This window comes from Leptonychotes weddellii, chromosome 10, assembly GCF_054177405.1.
Source record: "Leptonychotes weddellii isolate Sample4059 chromosome 10, ASM5417740v2, whole genome shotgun sequence".
NCBI classification, from domain to species: Eukaryota; Metazoa; Chordata; class Mammalia; order Carnivora; family Phocidae; genus Leptonychotes; species Leptonychotes weddellii.
Genome location: NC_138378.1, coordinates 20,384,842 through 20,404,271, shown reverse-complemented (window position 1 = coordinate 20,404,271; position 19,430 = coordinate 20,384,842). Strand labels below are relative to the sequence as shown.

The 19,430-nt window shown below is 52.7% G+C and overlaps 1 protein-coding gene across 25 annotated transcripts in view; it reads left to right on the top strand.

Annotated features, from left to right (window-relative positions):
* Positions 1-19,430, top strand: part of EPB41L1 (erythrocyte membrane protein band 4.1 like 1) — a 122,204-nt gene that overhangs the window by 69,291 nt on the left and 33,483 nt on the right. For 19 of the 25 annotated variants that reach the window (XM_081832851.1, XM_081832862.1, XM_081832864.1 and 16 more), the window contains 10 exons: positions 1,333-1,437; positions 2,031-2,073; positions 5,567-5,642; positions 8,408-8,626; positions 10,818-10,905; positions 11,995-12,147; positions 13,417-13,514; positions 13,765-13,940; positions 16,558-16,706; positions 17,613-17,648. In XM_081832851.1, the coding sequence (XP_081688977.1) occupies positions 1,333-1,437; positions 2,031-2,073; positions 5,567-5,642; positions 8,408-8,626; positions 10,818-10,905; positions 11,995-12,147; positions 13,417-13,514; positions 13,765-13,940; positions 16,558-16,706; positions 17,613-17,648 (1,143 nt within the window). The remainder of the gene's footprint in view (positions 1-1,332; positions 1,438-2,030; positions 2,074-5,566; positions 5,643-8,407; positions 8,627-10,817; positions 10,906-11,994; positions 12,148-13,416; positions 13,515-13,764; positions 13,941-16,557; positions 16,707-17,612; positions 17,649-19,430) is intronic. The other 6 variants (XM_081832857.1, XM_081832875.1, XM_081832873.1 and 3 more) reach the window with 1 other exon arrangement.

Sequence of the window (19,430 nt, the reverse complement as noted above, 5' to 3'; positions counted from 1 at the left end):
TGGCAGGTTGGGCCCCTCTTCTCTGCAGAGTTGGGTTGGTTTTGTTTTTGTTTTTTTGATTTTATTTTATTTTATTTTATTTATTTATTTATTTGAGAGAGAGAGAATGAGAGAGAGCAAGCACATGAGAGGGGGGAGGGTCAGAGGGAGAAGCAGACTCCCTGACGAGCAGGGAGCCCGATGCGGGACTCGATCCAGGGACTCCAGGATCATGACCTGAGCCGAAGGCAGTCGCTTAACCAACTGAGCCACCCAGGCGCCCTGTTTTTGTTTTTTCAATGTCTGTTTCTTCTATAGAAGGATTTCAAGGTGAACATCTTGCCTACTCCTAGGCAAAAGGAAGGGATATCTGTTCTCTCCTACCCACACCAGCCCCAAGATGCTGTTGCAGCTTGCCTCAGGAGAGCGTAGAGGGTTTGGCTGAGGCCAGGTCCATTCTCTCTGAAGGACTCTTCCAGCCTCAGGAATCCCTTGGCTTCCCAAAGCTGCTCTCCACAGTTAGGCCTGGTCCTAGTGCCTGGTGACCGAGCCAGACCTTGCAGGAACCTCACCCTCTCTCTGGAGTCCCACCCTCTTTGGACAGTGACTGCTTCACGTTCCCCCAGCCTGTGGTCCCCTTATTGGTGCTCATCTTCACACCTGTGGGTTTGGAGTACCCAGCCAGGTTCTGGGCTTTGTCCTTCCGAATCCTCAGGCCCACATGGTGGTTCAGAGAGGTACTGAGCCTGGTTGTCTGGGAGTGGTGGGAAAAGGTGGCTGTAATGTTGCTTCCAGCTGAGGCTCATCTAGGCCCCAGGAGCCCCTATAAAAACCTTACTTGCTGCCCAGGCAGGAGGTGGCACTCCAGGCTGGGCTGCCCTGGATTTCACTCAGACTTCGTGTAAGGGGAGGGCCAGGGAAGGAGAGTCACACTGTGACCCTGAGTCCTGAGCCCTTCCCTTGTCCCCTGCCCACGTCCCTCATCTTTCAGGTGGCTTTTCTCTCCCTCTTACACTCAAGCTTAGACTTTTGGTTTTCTGCTTCCTGGGTCAAAGTTAACCTCCTTCTCTTAATCTCTGTGAAGGAAGGGGAATCGGTCACCCCCCACCCCTCCTCCCCAAAGTAGGTTTAAGGTCTAGGAGGACCCCAGCAGGGCTTGGCAGAAGGCAGCTGGTGAGCTGGGCATCAGTGTCACCTAGGACCTGGTGGGGCTCGGAGAGCAGGGCGAGGTGGGTGGCAGGAGGGCTGAGATCCTCTTTAGACGCCCAGAGACTCTTGGGGGTTTCAGGTGGTCCCAGTGGAGCCCCCCCGGGGTGTGTCCCAGCCTTACAGCCTCTCTGCTCCCCTCTTCAGAAACACGGCCGGGGCCAGGTGCTGTTTGACCTGGTCTGTGAGCACCTCAACCTCCTGGAGAAGGACTACTTCGGCCTGACCTTCTGTGACGCCGACAGCCAGAAGGTATCTGTGGTGGTGGGCAGGGTTGGCAGGGGAGGCCTGCTGTCGGGGAGACCTCTTGTCTTAGGCCCCCCTAGTCCTGACTGCATCCCACGCCTTCCGTCGGTCCTCAGATCCTCATTAGGCACCTTCTGTTTGCACATAGCCAAGGTTCAGCCAGCCCTATCTGTCTCAGTTCTCTGTCTCTACCCCTCCCACCTAGACCTTTCTTGGCGACCTGCCAGTCACCCCCCAGATGGGTGACTGGAGAGCCACAGCCTGGCTTCCTGGGGGAACTGAGACACTTACTGCAGCGCCTCTTTTCCACCCCTCGGGAGAACCCTGTCTGGGTTTCCTCCTTCCCACTGGTCCCACTGCAGCTGCCCACCCAGCTGCCTCAGGGCGGTGCCAGCCCCAGGCCCAGGGGCCCAAACCCTGTGGGGAATCCTGGCCTCGGTCCCTCCCCTCCCAGCTCCAAAGGGCCTGGACAGCTCAGCCTGAGAAGGGTGTTCCCCGCCAGGGGCTGTTGACAGGCTCTTTCGGGATGTCTCTGTCTCATAGCCCTATCTGGCCCTCTCCTCCATCTTCCCTCTAAAGAACCCTGTCTTCTCTTTCAGAACTGGCTGGACCCCTCCAAGGAAATCAAGAAGCAGATCCGGAGTGAGTGGCCTGTTGTGGTTGGGAATGTTGTGGAAGGGAGGGTGGGGGCTCCAGGCTGCAGGAGCCCCAGTTATGCTCTTCCCTCTTCCTTGGGAAGTGCATTCGGACCCATGAGTTCACTTGCTCTGCACAGCAGATCTGGGGGAAGGCAGGGCATTGTCTTCTAAATGAAAACCTGAAGGAGGGACAAGAGAAATGACCATCTAGAGTCACATAGCAGGTTAGCGGAGGAATCATAGATGCATTCAGGATGGCAGCTCTAGAAGGGACCTGCAGAATCATCTAGGACAAGGGGACATATTGATGGCCTGCAGACAGCCTCCTTCCAGTCCAATGGGTGTAGACTTCTGTGATCGGTGACCCTTGACTCAGCTCAGAATCCTCTTCCGTACAGCGCTGCAGACCACTGCCCACGGATAGGAGGTAACATGTTAGGGAAAAGCAAGGCCTGTGCTGGTCTGAGTCATCTTCTCTATTTAACAATGGGGTGACTGTAGGCCCAGAGAGAGGCGGTTGCTTACCTAAAGTCACAGAGTGAACTGTTGGCCAAGCCAGATCTTTAGCCTTGGCCTCCCAACACCATCCTGCTCTCTTTTCAAGGCCTGGAGTGAAGAGACAACCTGTCCTTTCTGGCCCAGAGAGGAAAGGCATATTGCGAGGGGTGGAGCAGCCTTCTAATGGCAGAAGGGGGGAGGTAGGTGGCCTGAGCCAGGGGGCATATAGTGGGTGGAGACCTGGAGCCTAGAAGCAGACATGCCTCCACTGGGAGCCCCTCCCCCTTGGCTGTGCTTGGACTCCCTGGTCCCCAGGGCTGGAAAGCAGAGCCTGTTGCCATGACAACAGGCAGCTGGGCCCAGGGATGCTAGCTGACTCTCCGGGAGGGGCTGGAGGGATTCTTCCTGGAGGCTCCTGTCAGTTGAAGACAAAGAGGCAGGCACACAGACAGAGCCCGCTCCTCTGGGCCTGACAGGGTCCTAGGCCTGGGCTTCGGGCTGTCCCTAGGAGTCACGGCCCAGCTGGGAGGCCCGCCTCTCATGCCTGAAAGAATTGGAACACATACAGACAGCTGAGTGTGCAGTTGAGGAGGACTGGGAACTTGGGAAGGAGAAGCAGACAGCAGAATCCTTAGAGCTCAGCATCTTTCCCCAGAGCAGGGAGTTGGTCCCCTATCTCTGCGGCCCCGGCCAGCACAGCCCGGGCGCGGGGAATGGTTGCTGCTTGTGGCCACCTCCACTCACGGAGGAGCAGGCCTGCCCCCTTCAGCAGAGCCACAGTCTCCGTCCCTACCCCTGGGACTTCTACCCATTCATCTTTGTTCTGCCTTCTGGGGCCCTATGGAACAATTTTTTTTTTTAAGATTTTATTTTTAAGTAATCTCTACACCCAGCGTGGGGCTCAAACCCACAGCCCCGAGATCCAGAGTCACATGTTTCACTGACTGAGCCAGCCGGCCACCCCACCACTGTTTGCTCCTTTCTTTGTGACAGCCCCTCAGCCTCCTGAAGGAGGCGCCACCCTGTGCCCTGGGCTTCAGAGCTGGGTCTGTTTTCTCCCAAATCTCGGTGCCCATCACGAGGGCACTGGGGGCACCTCTCTGGGCTCCTGCTTCTCGTTGGCAAGTAGATTAGTGATCCATGCCTCACAAGGCGAGGCTGCCAGTTATGTGTGGACAGCACCAGGCACATAGTAGGTGCTTTCCTGAGGTAGTCTGGTGTGATGGTTGAAAGACAGTCACGGGAGCCAGACTGCCTGGATTTGAATCCGGACTCCAAGACTACTTACCTTTAGGGTGGTTGTGCAGGCTAAGTGAGCTGTTCTGTGTACAGCACCTAGAATGGTGCCTACACATAGCAGCGCCCGGTACATATTATCTATTACTATTATTATTACTGCTGCTACTACTCCTGAGACAAGGATTGTTCTCCTTGAGGCTGCCTTTTCCAAGGAGTCAGCTGTGGTCAGGAGCCCGGGTTCTGGGGTCAGATGACCAGAGGTTACATCCCCATTCTCCACCGCTGACTAGCTCAGCGATCCCAGGAGGGTGACTTACCCCCTCCGAATCTTCATCTATAAAAGGAAAGGTTTACCTCAGGATCATCATGAAGATCAGACTCCTCCGTGTGCACATAAAGTTCCTAGCAAGTGAAATGACCAGCACCTAGTAAGTGCTAGAGATGCTACAGCTGTATGGGGAAGGTGGTGATGACCATAGGGACAAGGACGGTAGTGACCGCATGGCCTCCAGCCCTTGGTGACCATGGTCCTGCCCTGGCTGGGCCTTGCAGAGCCCCAGGGGTGGTCTGCCCATTGTTCTAGATTGCAGCCTTTCCCCAAGGCCTCCTCTCTCTCATGTGGTCATCCCTTCTCTTGGCTTGCGGAGCTCGTTTCCAGCTAAAGCCCCAACCTTTATTTCTCTCTGTACCTACGTGTGTACCCTTGATTGTTTGTATCTCAGGGTGAGGTAAACATTTATCCCTGTGAAATACCCTTTGCTACTTTCCACTCATTACATTTGCCTTTTAGGTCTTGCTTATAACCCCATTCTGCCATCTGAGATGGAGCCGACCCCACATAGGGCAGAGTCTTACCAAGGGTGTTCCTAGGAACCATAATCTGGCAGGATGCCCCATGAGAAATGGACACAGCAGGTCAAATAAGTTTGGGAAACCCCTGACTATTTGCATGTCCCCTTTAGAGGGCTGCAGTTTGCAATGGCACGGTGGGGGCTTCGAGAAGTACAAAGTTAGGGAACCCATTTATTTATTTATTTATTTATTTATTTATTTATTTATTTATATTTATTTATTTTCAGATTTGTTTATTTTAGAGGGGGGAGAGGCAGGGAGAGAGGGAGAGAGAGAATCTCAAGCAGATTCCCCACTGAGCATGGAGTCTGACGTGGGGCTCAATCCCAGGGCCCTGAAATCATGACCTGAGCTGAAACCAAGAGCCAGACACTCAGCTGACTGAGTCACCCAGGGACCCCAGGGAACCCACTGAATGTGACTTGTTTTCTTCCTATGAACATCCCGTGGCATAGACTTTGGTGTGGAGGAGGGAGCACGAGCTCTGGAGCCAGGAGGCTGGGGTCTGAACCCCAGCATTGCTGCTTCCTAGCTGAGTGATCTTGGTCTGGCCACTTTATGGCCTGGGCCTCAGCGTCCTCATTTGCAAAATGGGGATGATCATCAGACTTACTCATAGGGTTGTTGCAAGGTTTACTGAAGTGATGTTCGTGATGACGAGTAGGCCTGGCATGCACCACTGTTTTTCTTTCTTTCCACCTTCCTTCCTGTTGCTATGTCACAAGTCTTTCAACTTTCACAGTCTCCTCATCTTTCAAGTGGGAATATTATTTCAGGCTTCCTGACTGGATTGTCCTGGAATTATAGATACGAGAAAACCCTGAGGAATTGCCCATGGGATGGTGCATCTGGGCCACCCACTGGGGTGATGGGGCCTCTCTGATTGTTCCCCTATTTACTCCTCTCAGGCAGCCCTTGGAATTTTGCCTTCACAGTCAAGTTCTACCCCCCTGACCCTGCCCAGCTGACAGAAGACATCACAAGGTGAGGGCTGTGGAGGGGGCGTGGGCGTGCTGGCCATGTGACTAGGAATGAGGACACCTGGGCCTGGTAGGCACGGGGCAGTACGTGAGGACAGTTGCAAACTCAGATGCCCAGCGAGGCCAGGCAGACAGCATCGACAAAGGAAGCTGACTCAGCGCAAGAGGAGGTGGCGCAAACACAGCGGTCAGTGACAGCTGACCCTCCCCTTCGGAGAGGGGAGGCTTCCCAGGCAGCATCGGGACCCATTTCATTGATTGGAATTGAAATTCAAGAGGACACGCGCCACCTCAAACAATTGCCGTTCGGCTCCAGCCATCCCTGCTATGTGGGAACTGGGCCCCTTGTTGAAGTGAAGTGAGAGATTTGACAGTAAAATCCACAATTTTTAAATATGGGCAACTAATTCAGACTTTTTAAGAACATGGTGGAGGCCATCTCTGGTTGGGACAAGCCAAACACGTCACGTTCTGAGCGGAGCACCATTTTACTTAGGGGATAAGGAGGGAGTAGAGCGCAGACGCCTTTGCAGGGAGGAATTTGGTCCCACATGCTGCCCTGGGTACCTGACAGGCATGTAAGGGTCAAATTAGACCGTAACCCCCTGGCCCCCCATGGAGGCAAGCCTGGGCTGCTGGGATGAACATGGATTGTGTGTACAGTCTCATTGTGCCTCAGGGCCAGTAAATAACGTGGCTTGAAGGGTGGAAGGGGTGCAAAGCATTCTCGAGAATGAGAACTTCTGTGGGGCTCATCCTGCCTCTGGAATCAGAACAGGGAGAGGCCCTTCTCTTTATCTAAGCCCCTTCCAAAGAGAGAGTCTCACTTCATGATATCCGGGGGCTGTGTCATCCATGTGCGGGGCCCTACATGCCACCAACAGTAAGATGTGGGCTTGGAGTTATTCCTGCAGCAGGGGAAGGGCTCCTAAGCCAGCCTCTCTCTCTCCTGTTGGGTCCCTCCTGAATGTTGGCTGCCTGTTTACCACGCAACGGGCCGCAGTCACGATGCCGACTCTGGCCTTGGGGGATAATACAGATGTCCATGGGATAGATCAGACCTGAAGCCTTGGCCTCATTAGCCCTGCTCTAACCCCTAGGGTCATCTTGGATCCAAGATTCAGCAACAGGGTCTCAACTTCCTTTCCAGGAGGGCTGAGAGCTGTAGACCGGCTTAATCCCCATCCCTCTGGTCTTACCCACTGGTATCTTTCCTCTTTGTGCTAGACCCTGGGCATTGGGCTTCTAGGGACACAGGAGGGAAATCAGCCCTGCTTAGCATGGATGACCTCAGGGAAGGGGGTGGTAGTAGCAGCTGATTTAGTCGAAAATATCCAGGCCCCAAATAAACTGGTCAGAATGACAAATTGATTGAAATGAAATATTGGTCAGGGTGTTTGGCAGTGATTTTCGAATTTTTAGACTTGAACAAGATGCCCTTAAGCCCACCCTTGGTGCCCATGATGTTTGAGCCGCACTGATTCTGAGCCTACGCCTTCGCCCTGAGCAGCTCACGCACTGAGGCCGCACGTACTTTTTGCCAAAGCTTCATGTCATGGAGTACTAAAAATTATACTGAGTAAAAAGCACTTAAAAGGAAAAGAAATAGGCAATTGGAAGCAATGGTGAAACATGGCAAAATGGGCAGGGAGGCATCACTGGCTGAGGATGAACTGAAACTTTTTTTTTTTAATGCAGTAACCGAAAAAGCAATTAAAAAATGGTTTAAAATGGATCTAAAAATTATAAAATCCAAGTGTGCATAAAGTTATAAAAAATAATATCCTTGTGGTTGGAGATGTTTCTTTCTTTTTTTTTTTTTTTTAAGATTTTATCTATTTATTTGACAGAGAGAGACACAGCGAGAGAGGGAACACAAGCAGGGGGAGTGGGAGAGGGAGAAGCAGGCTTCCTGCCGAGCAGGGAGCCCGACGCGGGGCTCGATCCCAGGACCCTGGGATCATGACCTGAGCCGAAGGCAGACGCTTAACGACTGAGCCACCCAGGCTCCCCTGGAGATGTTTCTTTTAAAGCAATTTGTTTTTAGACAATTCACTTAGAGCTGGAGGCAAAATTAAAAGGTTTTGAGAAAACATTGGTGACCAGGTTTGTCCTCACTGTAGAATGTGGTGCAGAAGTTAAAATGAATGAGGTCAAGTTGTTTGTGCTGATATGGAAGGGCACTAGGTGCATGAAAAAGCAAGCTGGAGAGTAAGATGTGCCATTTGATCCTGTGTACATGTTAAAAACACCCACGAATCAAAACACGTGCATTTCTGTACCATGGGGGAAAAAAGGTCAAAACACCACCTGGATAATAGGGGTGACCTCTAGGAGAGGAGACTCGGGCTGAGAATGGACGTTGAGAGGAAATTTAGAATCACCTCTAAATAACGTTTGCATTTGTTCCACAATAAGAATATAGTTAATTGTATGATTAAAAATACATGACATTAAAAAAAATGGCTAACCAGCAAAGTAGTCCTACTTAGCTTGAAAATGAGTTAGAAATTTCAAATGTTCCCACAGTAGGAAAAATCCCTCAAAGTTAGAAATTAACAAAATGCTGAAAGGCACGTGGAATGGGACAAAACCGTCTTTTGGACACACCCAAATCATCGACACCTGAAATGACAGTGTCAGGAACGTTCCTAGTCTACTGAGCTGAGTGTTGGTGGTTTGGTTCTGATGGATGGGTGGGCAGCGGTGCTGGGGGCATCTAGGGAGGGAGTGGGGCCCGTGCCCATGGCCACTCTCCCCTCTCTCCAGATACTATCTGTGCCTGCAGCTGAGGGCGGACATCATCACGGGCCGGCTGCCATGCTCCTTCGTCACACATGCCCTGCTGGGTTCCTACGCCGTGCAGGCGGAGCTGGGCGACTACGACGCCGAGGAGCACGTAGGCAACTATGTCAGCGAGCTCCGCTTCGCCCCCAACCAGACCCGGGAACTGGAGGAGAGGATCATGGAACTGCACAAGACATACAGGTGAGGGGCCTCTGCCCAGGGCCTCCGCTGGCTTCTCAGCCGTCGACTAGGGCCCCAGGTGCTGGGCTGTAAGTCCCCCACCTGACTCTGGCCCTGACCGGACCAGAGGTGCATCTAAGAGCCAGTCATCTCAGCCCACTGGGTCTCTATCAAATGGGAATGGTAGTCACTAGCTGTCTCGGGCTTGGTGTAAAACTCAAAAGTTTGCCCTCTGCAGCCGGACTGCCTGGGTTCACATTCTTGGCTCTGCCACTTTCTAACCAGGGGATCTGGGCGGGTCATTTCAGTTCCTCATCTGTTCAGTGTAGGAGCTAATAGAACCTGCCTTGGCACTGTTAGGGGCTACATGGCACATAGTACAGAGACACCACGTATTTATTGTTGCTCTGTGATCTTGGGGGTTGAATAGTTGATTGTGCAACAGAAAGCGCCTTATTCTCGGAGTTAGAAGATAACTAACCTGATGGGTCATCATAGCGCTGACTATTTAACTTATCAGCCCCATTTTTCACTTGCACGTGGTCGGATTTAGATGATCTGTCTGTCTCAGCTGTTGGTATTTGGGGCAGGAGAATTCATTGTGCGGGATGTCTGGCATCCCCGGGCTCCAGGCATTAAATGCCCCTAACACCCTCTCAGTCATCGTAATAACCAAAATGCCCCCTCCCCCATTCCCAAATGCCACTGTGAGGTTGGTACCATCCCTGGGTGGGGGTGGGGGGTTCCCCTGGAACTAAATGGTCTCTAGGATCCCTTCAAGTGGGAAGTGCTTTGGGCTCTGAGTCCAGGGTCGTTATGGGCACCCAACGTGACCAATGATGTGAAGCGCGTCACAAGCTGTGAAGTGTGTGCATGTGAGGGGGTGGGTATGGTGAAGTTATCTGATCGCTAATGAGGATGGGAGGCCTGAGGGGGGTTGGGTCTGGGGAGGAAGCTGAGGGCCAGATGTGGAGGGATCGTGTACAGGGGGAAGAGAACCTGCTGGGGTGTGACAGAAGGCTAGGTCCCCAGGGGCAAGTGTGTCCCTCAGAGACTCTGCACACCAACTCTGACTGGTTAGCAGCGGCTGTTGTCGTTCTGCGTTGAGCAGGACATTGAAACCATTCGGCTGGTTAGCACTGTCGGCCGGGGCTCAGGAATAGGGAGGGATGGCCCACCTGCCGTCTGTATGCCATCCCTGCCATAGGTAGCAAGATGTGGGAGGGATTTGCAAGAGTCCTAATAACTCAGAGAAAGAAGCTCGTATATGGGTGGAGAAAGGCAATGGCCATCCCTTTAGCTTTTACAGCTCTTTTGACACTGAAAGCACATGGACACCTAGTGTCCAGGCATCTCCCGCGGCCGCTCATGGAGGCAGACAGAGCAGAGGACCCCGAGGCCCAGGGGATATGACACAGATGTAAGGGAAGAGGTTGGGAAGGAGCACATACTCTGGAGCCACGTTGTCTGGATTCAAGTCCCGACTCTGCTCCTGAATAGTTGTGTGGCCTGAGACGAGTCATTCAGCCTCTCCATGCTGGTTTCTCTATAAAGTGGGAATAATGAGGACACCGACCTTACACCGACCTCACTGTTATGAGGATTCGGTGAGTTCATGCCCGTGAAGGGTTTGGAACTGTGACCAGCACATCATGCTCACTAAATGTTTGCTGTGGCTTAAATGGAAGATGTACGGTTCCCCGGCAGCCGAAACAAAGAAGGAACTTGATGAATTACGTAACTCTCTTGTCAGAAAGGAGAATGTGCACCTGCTCCTCAGGGGGGGGATTAAGTGGTTTCTGATAGAAAATTCTGAGAGAAGTGCCTTACGTGGGTGATCATTTCGGAGCCCCTGGGTGATTGTAACGAACCATGGCTTCCACGATGGCTTTGCAGCCGCAGAGAATTAGAATCTATGGCTCACATTGAATTCTGTGGCAGAATGAAGCAGAAATTCCGGCTCCCAGCTCATCCCTTAAATACTTCCCGGAGGAGACAGGACTGGACCTGAGCTTTGACACCAGGAGGGGGTTGGGTGGATGGAAGCGAGGGCTGAGAGCAGAGGGGAGGGACTGCGAGAGGCCTAGCCATATGCCTACTCCAGAACGTTTGCTTTCCTAGAATTACAGGTTCTGATCATGGCCACCTTCAGCCAGCAGGTCTTAGGCCTGGGCCTTTTCATGGCTGCCTGTGATCATGTTCTTTCCTTTAGGGGCATGACTCCAGGAGAAGCAGAAATCCACTTCTTAGAGAACGCCAAGAAGCTTTCCATGTATGGAGTAGACCTGCACCATGCTAAGGTACTGCTGGGCCCCGGAGTCCCCCTAGCATCTGGGGGCGGGGGGTGTCCCTCGTGCTTCAGAGGGCTTGGTGCGCCAGACCCTGTGTTCCCTCCAACCCGAAGCCTTTTATAGTCATATTTCTCATTCCTCAAAGTTCTATCACCCTTTATCTTCCCATAATCTTTATAACTTTTCTATATTCATATTATATTATGAAGCTGTTTGTACCACCACCAGATTGGGAGCATCATGAGGGAAAGACACAGGCTTTATTTATTTATTTATTTTTACCATGATGTAATTTTATTTATTTAGTTTGTAAACCAAGTTTTTTAATACTTAAATTCAATTAATTAACACATAGTGTATTATTAGTTTCAGAGGCAGAGTTCAGTGATTTGTCAGTCTTACACAACACCCAGTGCTCATTACACACGTCTCCTCCTTAATGTCCATCACCCAGTTCCCCCGTCCCTCCACCCCCCTCCCCTCCAGCAACCCTCAGTTTGTTCCCTATGATTAAGAGTCTCTTATGGTTTGTTTCCCTCTCTGATTTCATCTTGTTTTATTTTTCCCTCCCTTCCCCTATGATCCTCCATTTTGTTTCTTAAATTCCACATATGAGTGAGATCATTTGGTAATTGTCTTTCTCTGATTGACTTATTTTGTTCAGCATAATACCCTCTAGTTCAATCCATGTCGTTGCAGATGGCAAGATTTCATTTTTTCTGATGGCTGAGTAGTATTCCGTTTTACATATATACACCGCATCTTTATCCATTCCTCAAGACATAGGCTTCAATTTATTTCTATATCCTTAGCACATAGCACATGGCCTAGCATCACATAGGTGCCACTAAATGTTTGTCGGTGAATCAGTGATTGAGTGATTGACAGAATGATCAGATGAGGAACGGGGTGAATGGCTGATAAAATGAATGAGTGAATGGCTGAATGACTGTGTGAGATTGGTCAGGGGCCTCCCCAGCATGCAGGCTCTGACCCTGATCCTGAGGGCTCATCAGAAGCAGAGCTCAGGGAGGAGTTTCAGGGTGCGTGGCAGGCATGGACCCCAGGCCTGCCATTCGATGGTGTCTTCTCATGCAGGACTCCGAGGGCATCGACATTATGTTAGGAGTCTGTGCCAATGGCCTGCTCATCTACCGGGACCGGCTGAGAATCAACCGCTTCGCCTGGCCCAAGATTCTCAAGATCTCCTATAAGAGGAGTAACTTTTATATCAAGATCCGGCCTGGGGAGGTGAGCCTGCCTTGGGAACCCCTCCTCCTCACTGGAATTGGCTAGAACGGAGAGAATCCTGACTGCTGAGCCTGGGTTCTTTCCTACTTAGGATACATGGAGAGCGTTGCTAGGGTACTGGGTAAGGCTGGGGCTCTCTACATAGACTTCATGCCTTAGGTATGTGCCTGCACACAGACAACACACACACACACACACACACGTGCAGTATACACAGACACACACACGGGAGCACACGTATAAAGATAACCACATACATTCAGGTTACACAGATCAGTGAATACCTGTCCATCCATGTCAATTTATCTGCTTACATGTAGTATTCAAGTATGTACACATGCCAGAACACACGTCCACACACACAAACGTGTATGTCCAGCCTCCACATCTCACCCATCAAAAAGTCCATTGGTTTGTACCTCTAGAATAAATGCAAACCCATCTGCTTCTGTCTTTCTCCATTGTCCCAGCCACCAGCCGCCACCATCTCTCACCTGCATTTCTACAAGGTGCCTCTCCCTGGTCCCCCTGCCTCCATTGTCATGTTAGGCCATTTTTCTCATAACTACTAAGGAGAGCTTAAAAGTCCCCTCCATCAGATCACCATCCCCCATTCCCACTCCTGCCTTAACCCTTTCAAGAGCTGTCTGGCTCGTGGGCTACTGTCCGAACCCCACATGTGGCCGGCTGCGTCTCCCACGTATCTCTGCCCGCCCCCCCACACTGTGCTTCAGCCCTTTTGGCCTTCACTGACTTCCTAGGATGAGCCGAGCTCTTTCCTGCCTCCAGCTTTTTGCTTTTGATGTTCCCTCTACCTGAAATTCTCTTCCCTGCCTTCTCACATAGCTGGTTCCTTTCCCATCCTTCAGATGTCTGCCCAGAGATCACCTGTTAGAGGGCATCCCCTGATCACCCTTTCTAAGATCCTGACCCCTGCACCTGCCCAGGTACTCTTGTCACATCACACGTCTCTGTTCATTCCCTTCATGCCCCCTTATCAGTGTCTGAAATGATCTTGTTTACTAATTTATTATCAGAGCACCCCTTCCCCGTCCCCGAGAATCTTCCGTCTTGGTCACCATGGTGTCTCTGTTGCTTAGCACTGGACCTGTCACAGAGTAAGGACTCAGTCCACTTTATTGAATAAGTGAATGAATAAATGAATAAACAGGCCAGAGTTGCACACGCCTGAGAAGAGGTTCAGAAAGGATGGACCAGGGGCGAGAGAGCCCAGGCCTTGCTTCTAACCCACCCTCCTTGGTTTTGCAGTATGAGCAGTTTGAGAGCACAATTGGCTTTAAGCTCCCAAACCACCGGTCAGCCAAGAGACTGTGGAAGGTCTGCATAGAGCACCACACGTTCTTCCGGTGAGCCTGCCCCTGGGGTGGGGTCACGGGGCATGCGCAGAGGCCATGAGTGTACACGTATGCTCCGGGAGGGGGGAAGCAGGAGAAGGAGCTAGGAGGGAGGGACTCCAGGAAAGCCCCCCTCCCCAAGTCTCTCCCTTTGTGGGTCACTTCGAGTTGTAGCTGGTGGGACAGTGGGCTGAAAGGCCAGCTGTGGTCCAGCCTTGGGCCCGGCAACGTAGGTCTAATCCCCCTCCTCCCTCCACTGCAGGCTGGTGTCGCCCGAGCCCCCGCCCAAGGGCTTCCTGGTGATGGGCTCCAAGTTCCGATATAGTGGGAGGACCCAGGCGCAAACCCGCCAGGCCAGCGCCCTCATCGACCGGCCCGCACCCTTCTTCGAGCGTTCCTCCAGCAAACGGTACACCATGTCCCGCAGCCTTGATGGAGGTATGCCCCAAATTGGAGGTGTGAGGGTGGTGTTTAGAGGGAAGTGGGGGCGTACCAGCTTCCCCAGGATGAGCGCTGGGAAAGTGGTGGGCACCTCACCAGTTGATTTGCACCAGGCCCGGTGGCCCAGGAGCACTGTTGCCCCCAGGCCGCTCTCAGTGGTCTCGCCCAGCCTACGGCATCACTCCCACCGGAATGTGACATCGCCCCTGTCTGCACCTCCTGCAACTTCCCTGAGTCGTGGGCTCTTGGGGTCCCGCGTTCAGCCATATGGGTTTCTGGGCGCCCCCCCGCCCCTGCCCACGATGCTCAGTGATTCACAGATTTCAGGACAATGGCATAATGGCGACTGCAGTGTGGAGCTGGGGATACCTTTCCTGACTGAGGCTGAGGCGTTTGGTTGTCCCTGGTCATCCTTTGGGTTCCAGTGAACTGATTGACATCCAACCACATGCTGCTCTCCACGGCCCTCATTCCTGCTGGGCTGACAGGTGCCCTTCATATCAACGAGAATTGGCCCTACACTGTCCCGCATCCAGCCAACCAGGGCTTCTCAAAACATGGTCCGCAGAATCACCTGTGCGCTGGTTAAACACAAAGATGCCCAGGCCTGCATCAGCACTCAGGGCCCCGGACTCTCCCCGGACTGTGCACATTGGAGTTAGTAGGAGAGGTTCAGAAGCCACATGGGCATTAGGGAGATTCAGTTAGGCGGATCTGAGTTCAAATCCCAGCCATCATACTCCCCAGCTTCTCTGCAGACCAGGAAGTGGTCCATAAATATCCATACATGAACGGATGGGGGGTCTTGAGCAGCTGAACTTCCCCTCTACCTGTTTGTTCTTCTGCAAAATAAATAATGCCAATTTTGCTGTGTTACAGAGAGAACCAGACATGATAACACCCAGAACAGTTCCTGGCACATAGAAGGACCTTGATAAATTATACCCAATAATAGTTTATTATTGCTTTTAGGTTTGTAGGGGGTAGCTTAAGGAAAGAGGTGGGGACTTGTGTGGGGGAACAGTGGATACTCCCAGAACACATGGGGGTAGGCCTCTAGGCAAGTTAATTCTGCCCAACAAATATTTTCTGAGTGTTAGAATAAGTATGGCCCTTTCCTTTAAGGAGCTCATAGAATGGTAGATTTGTAAGCATTTAAGGTGATTCAAGCCATGGGAGAAGTAGGTACTGTATACAGAGCAGCCATGAGGAGAGAGAGATTAATTCTGTCTAGGAGGGGCAGAAAGGGCTTTGCAGAGAAGGTGACAACTGGACAGGGTTTTGAAGGATACGTAGGAGTTTTCCAGGTGATCAGGAGAGTCTGATACTTTTCCTGCAGTATGAAGGTGAGACCTGTCCCAGGATTCCTTGACTATGTTGAGAAGACATGCAGTTTTGCAAAGGTCCATTTGAGGCTGAGGAAGCTCTTTATTCTCCTTGAGTGGGCACAGGGCTGAGAACTAAGATTTATGCGAAGGGAAAGTACAGTCTCTCTGTTCTCCCCTGCAGCTTCCATTACTATGCCAGGGCCTAAACGAAGCCCAGGTTGTGCAGGGTAGCAAAGATTGGTCTAGAGCTGGCGAGGCTCATCCAGGGAGAAACAGAAGCCTGGACTCTAAACCAGGAGACCTGGGTCTTTGTCCTGATTCACCGAAAGGTCGTCAGTGGGACCTTCCCCCTCTCGGAGTCTCAATTTATCCTTTGTAAAATGAGGATAAGGATTCCCATTCCAGCCATCAACACAGAGGATTGCGTGGATCAAATGAAATAATGTGCATAAAGGGGCACTTTGCGGAGTGAATATATATGAATAGAAAAGCTAATTATTCTCTTTTAATCTAGGCCAATCCTAAGGATAATCTGTGCTCTGGTCATTTTCTGTGTTTTCCAGCCATTTTTTCCCACCAAGACATAATCCATGGGCATAGGCTGGGTTGTGCCCAGTGCCTAGGGTAAAGCCTGTCATTGCATCCCTTTCTCTCCTATTCAGAAAAGCACTTTGGAATGCCAGTGAGTGAGAAGGATGTCCGGAGTCCCCTTGAACTTTGCCTGATTTATAAAGGGGCTAAATTATTTGCAGATCTCAGAACTTTAGCTTTCACTGGTAAAGACTAATCTCACAGTAACTCTGTACTGCTACATAATGGTCAAGCAAGTATTCTGTCACAACCACCGCAACAGAAACATCACACTTGTGGACCAGCATTGACTGAATTGGCTTGCTCTGTGCCGGTCTCTCTTCTAAGTATTTACACGCATGAGCTTATTCTCTCCTCCCCCAGCTGTCTGAAGTAGGTATTGTTTATAGATGAGGAAACTGAGACCCAGAGAGATTGTGTAACTTACCCAAGGTCACACAGCCAAGAAGCGATGGATTTGAGATTTGAACCTGGGCACTGGTGCTGTCGAAGTCAGGAGTGGGGGCCGGGGCTGGGAGGCGGCTCTTTGTGACCTGGACAAGTCTGCCTCCCCTCTCTGTGTGCTGGCTCCTTATCCCCGACGTGTTGGGGCCGCTCCACTCCAACCATGGTTGGGTGGGTGGCAGAACTGGCTCCCTGTCCGTCCCCCTGGGGGAGGTCTCACACGGCCACCCGGCCATCTCTGCCCATTTTAGCGGAGTTCTCCCGCCCGGCCTCGGTTAGTGAGAACCATGACACAGGACCTGACGGTGACAAGCAGGAGGAGGATGGCGAGTCTGGGGGTAGGCGGTCAGAGGCTGAGGAAGGAGAGGTCAGGACCCCCACCAAGATCAAGGAGCTAAAGGTAGGAGCCTGGCTTTCTCATACCCTCTGACCTGGGATCAGGAGGCTGATTCTGAATCTAGCCTCGGCCTTGGCCTTGAGGGGTTCCCAGCTGTGGGGGAGCACCCTCGTTATGGGATGCACCATGGGAAGGACCTTGCCCAATACCTCAGTATCCCCTGGTGGTGGGTGGTAGGCATGCTGCCCACCCTGCACCCATCCCCTCTTTTTGTCCTGCTTCCCCACAGGGGCACTCTGTCCCCTAGAGGACTCCAGCCTCCTCTTGCCCACTCTTAATTTGCCCCTTTGACTGTGATCTTCATCCGCATGGCCCCCTTCCTCCCCAGAGCATGACAGGGTGTCCCTGTGGGTCCTCACAAGGATGAGGTTCGGGTGTGTCGCCTCCTGCTGTCCCACGCATTGCCCACATACCTGTGCACACATCATGAGGGCACACGTGGCCTCAGACTAGCATGCATTCACTCACAGCTGTAGGCCCCTCTTGGAGTAGGGGCATGCATCCAGATGTGCAGGCAGCATGCACGCTCACGGCCGTGGGTGCACACGGGTGTAGGATGGCTCCGTCAGGCGGATGCAGCTGGGCGCACAGGCCCCTGAACACACATGCTGACCGCAGAGGCGTGAATACCCAGAGCCCTCAAGTCCCTTCTACTGAGTGTGACTGTTTGCTGTGCCGCCAGTCCCCCGGCCCCCTTCTTCACCTCCCTGGGCCAGCTCCCTGCCTCCCACCCTGCCCCTTCTGGCTACCTCACTGCCCCACGGGTGGTCCACCAGCTTCCCTGGCCTCTGTTCCCTGGGAGAGAGCCCTCTGGGCTCCCTGCTGCACCGTACTGGGCCAGTGCGGTGCCTCTAATCTGTTTGCTCTACTGACCCTGCTGGTTCCTTCCCTCCTCCCGCATCTCGCTAGCTGGAGCAGGAAACCACGCCGAGACACAAGCAGGAGGTACTGCATGGGACCCGTCACCACTTACCCAGCCATTCAGATCCCCAGCTCATTTGTCACCATCCCATAGTCCACCCCAGGCCCATGTCCTGGCACCGTCTCAGCTTCAGCCTTGCCTCTGCTCTCGGCCCTACTCCTCCTCCCCTATGGCCCCTCCTCGCCCCCCCCACCCCCATCTATCCAGCTCCCTGCTCAGACCCCACCCCCTAGCCAACTCGTTCCCCCTGCCCTCCTCCCCCCTCCCTCCCTCTAACCAGCTTCCCATTCTGCCTCTTCCCACCACCCCATGCTTGCTTCCCAACTGCTGACCATCCCACCTGTGTCCATCAGCTCTTCCAGGCCATTCCATGCTTTTATTGGTCTTATCTCCCCTGCCCCCACCTAAACCCTTCCTTAGACTCATCTCCTCCCCGCACCACCGTTTGGTCATGCCTCCACCTCATCTGTGTCCTCTCTGCCCTCACCCCAAGCTTCTTTTTGTATCTACGGGCAACCGATGTGGGAGTTGGCGTGGGGGGCAGGGAGGAACCTCGGAATGCTTCTGCCTCTTCCAGCACGCTGCTGTCCCTCGGGGCCTGCTGCTCAAGCTCTGCAAGGAGAGCCTCTTCTCCTTTTCTCCTCCCTCTCCTTCCTCCTCTCCCTGCTGGCTTCTCTCAACTTAATTTCTCTGCCTTAACGATTTCTTCCCTTTCACACAGTCCCCAACTCTTCCTCTGAACCTTCACTGCCTCGCGGGTCTGTTGTTGGGCCTGAGGGAAAGGACCAGGGGCTGGGGCCTAAGGGCTTGGCCTTGGCCCATCACGTGAGCTGGGTTTCAGCCTGACTCTTTGAGGGTCATGGGTAAGCCCCCTTGGGCCCCAGTCCCCCAACTGCACAGCAAGACATTTGGACTAGGTTTCCCCAAAGCCCTTAACCCTAATCAAGGATCCCAGGGTTCCACTGCTCCCTCTCGCCTCCGGGAACGCCGTGTGCACACAGGGGCAGCGTGGCAGGATCAGGCTAGAAGGTCACAAGCCACATCTTGGGTCCATTGCAGCTCATACCCACCCCCTTGTGCAAACTCTGTCAGTTTGACTTCTCAGACATTGTTCTAAGGCCGTCCAGCTCAGGAGGGGATATAGGAAGTACAGACAGATGTCTGGAGGGAAAGCAGAAGCCTCAGTGGCATCAATCTCCTCCCCGAGGTAACGCACACGTCAGTCATGGCGGTAAGAGGTAAGCCCAGGGGAAGATCTCAGCCTTGTCCAAGAGCAAGCTTGCCTTCCAGGTAGATCTTCCAGAATCTGCCGATTTGACTTTATAATAAGTGGAGATGGTCCACTTCTTGTCCTGAACTGAGTTGACAAGAATCCTCAAACAGCCTTGCAGATAAAGGTGCTTGAACTAACAGCCCACCCGCCCTACCCTACCCGTAAGACCTAGAGGCAGATTACTCTCTCATGCTGCACTGGCTCAAGCTCAGACTTGGCGGTTTAATGGCAGACACGCCCCTGACTGCAGCTCTCCCCAGCTCAGGTCTTGTGCCCAGCCCTGGGACTTAGCTCTCTTCTTCCCAGTCTCCGTTTCTCCTGCCCTCCTGAATGCCCCGCAGCACCGTCTTTTCTCTGTCTGGCCATATCTCCCTCTGTTTGCTCTTGAGGAGTTGGTATCTGCAAGGTAACTGCAAGACCCTGGGTGATTAGGAAGGGTAGTGGCTCACAGTAGAGGATGCAGAACACTGTCTTTTCGTGGCTCCTGTGTGGGAGCAGGGCTCATTTTTCTGGGTGTCCCTGGCTTTAGTAT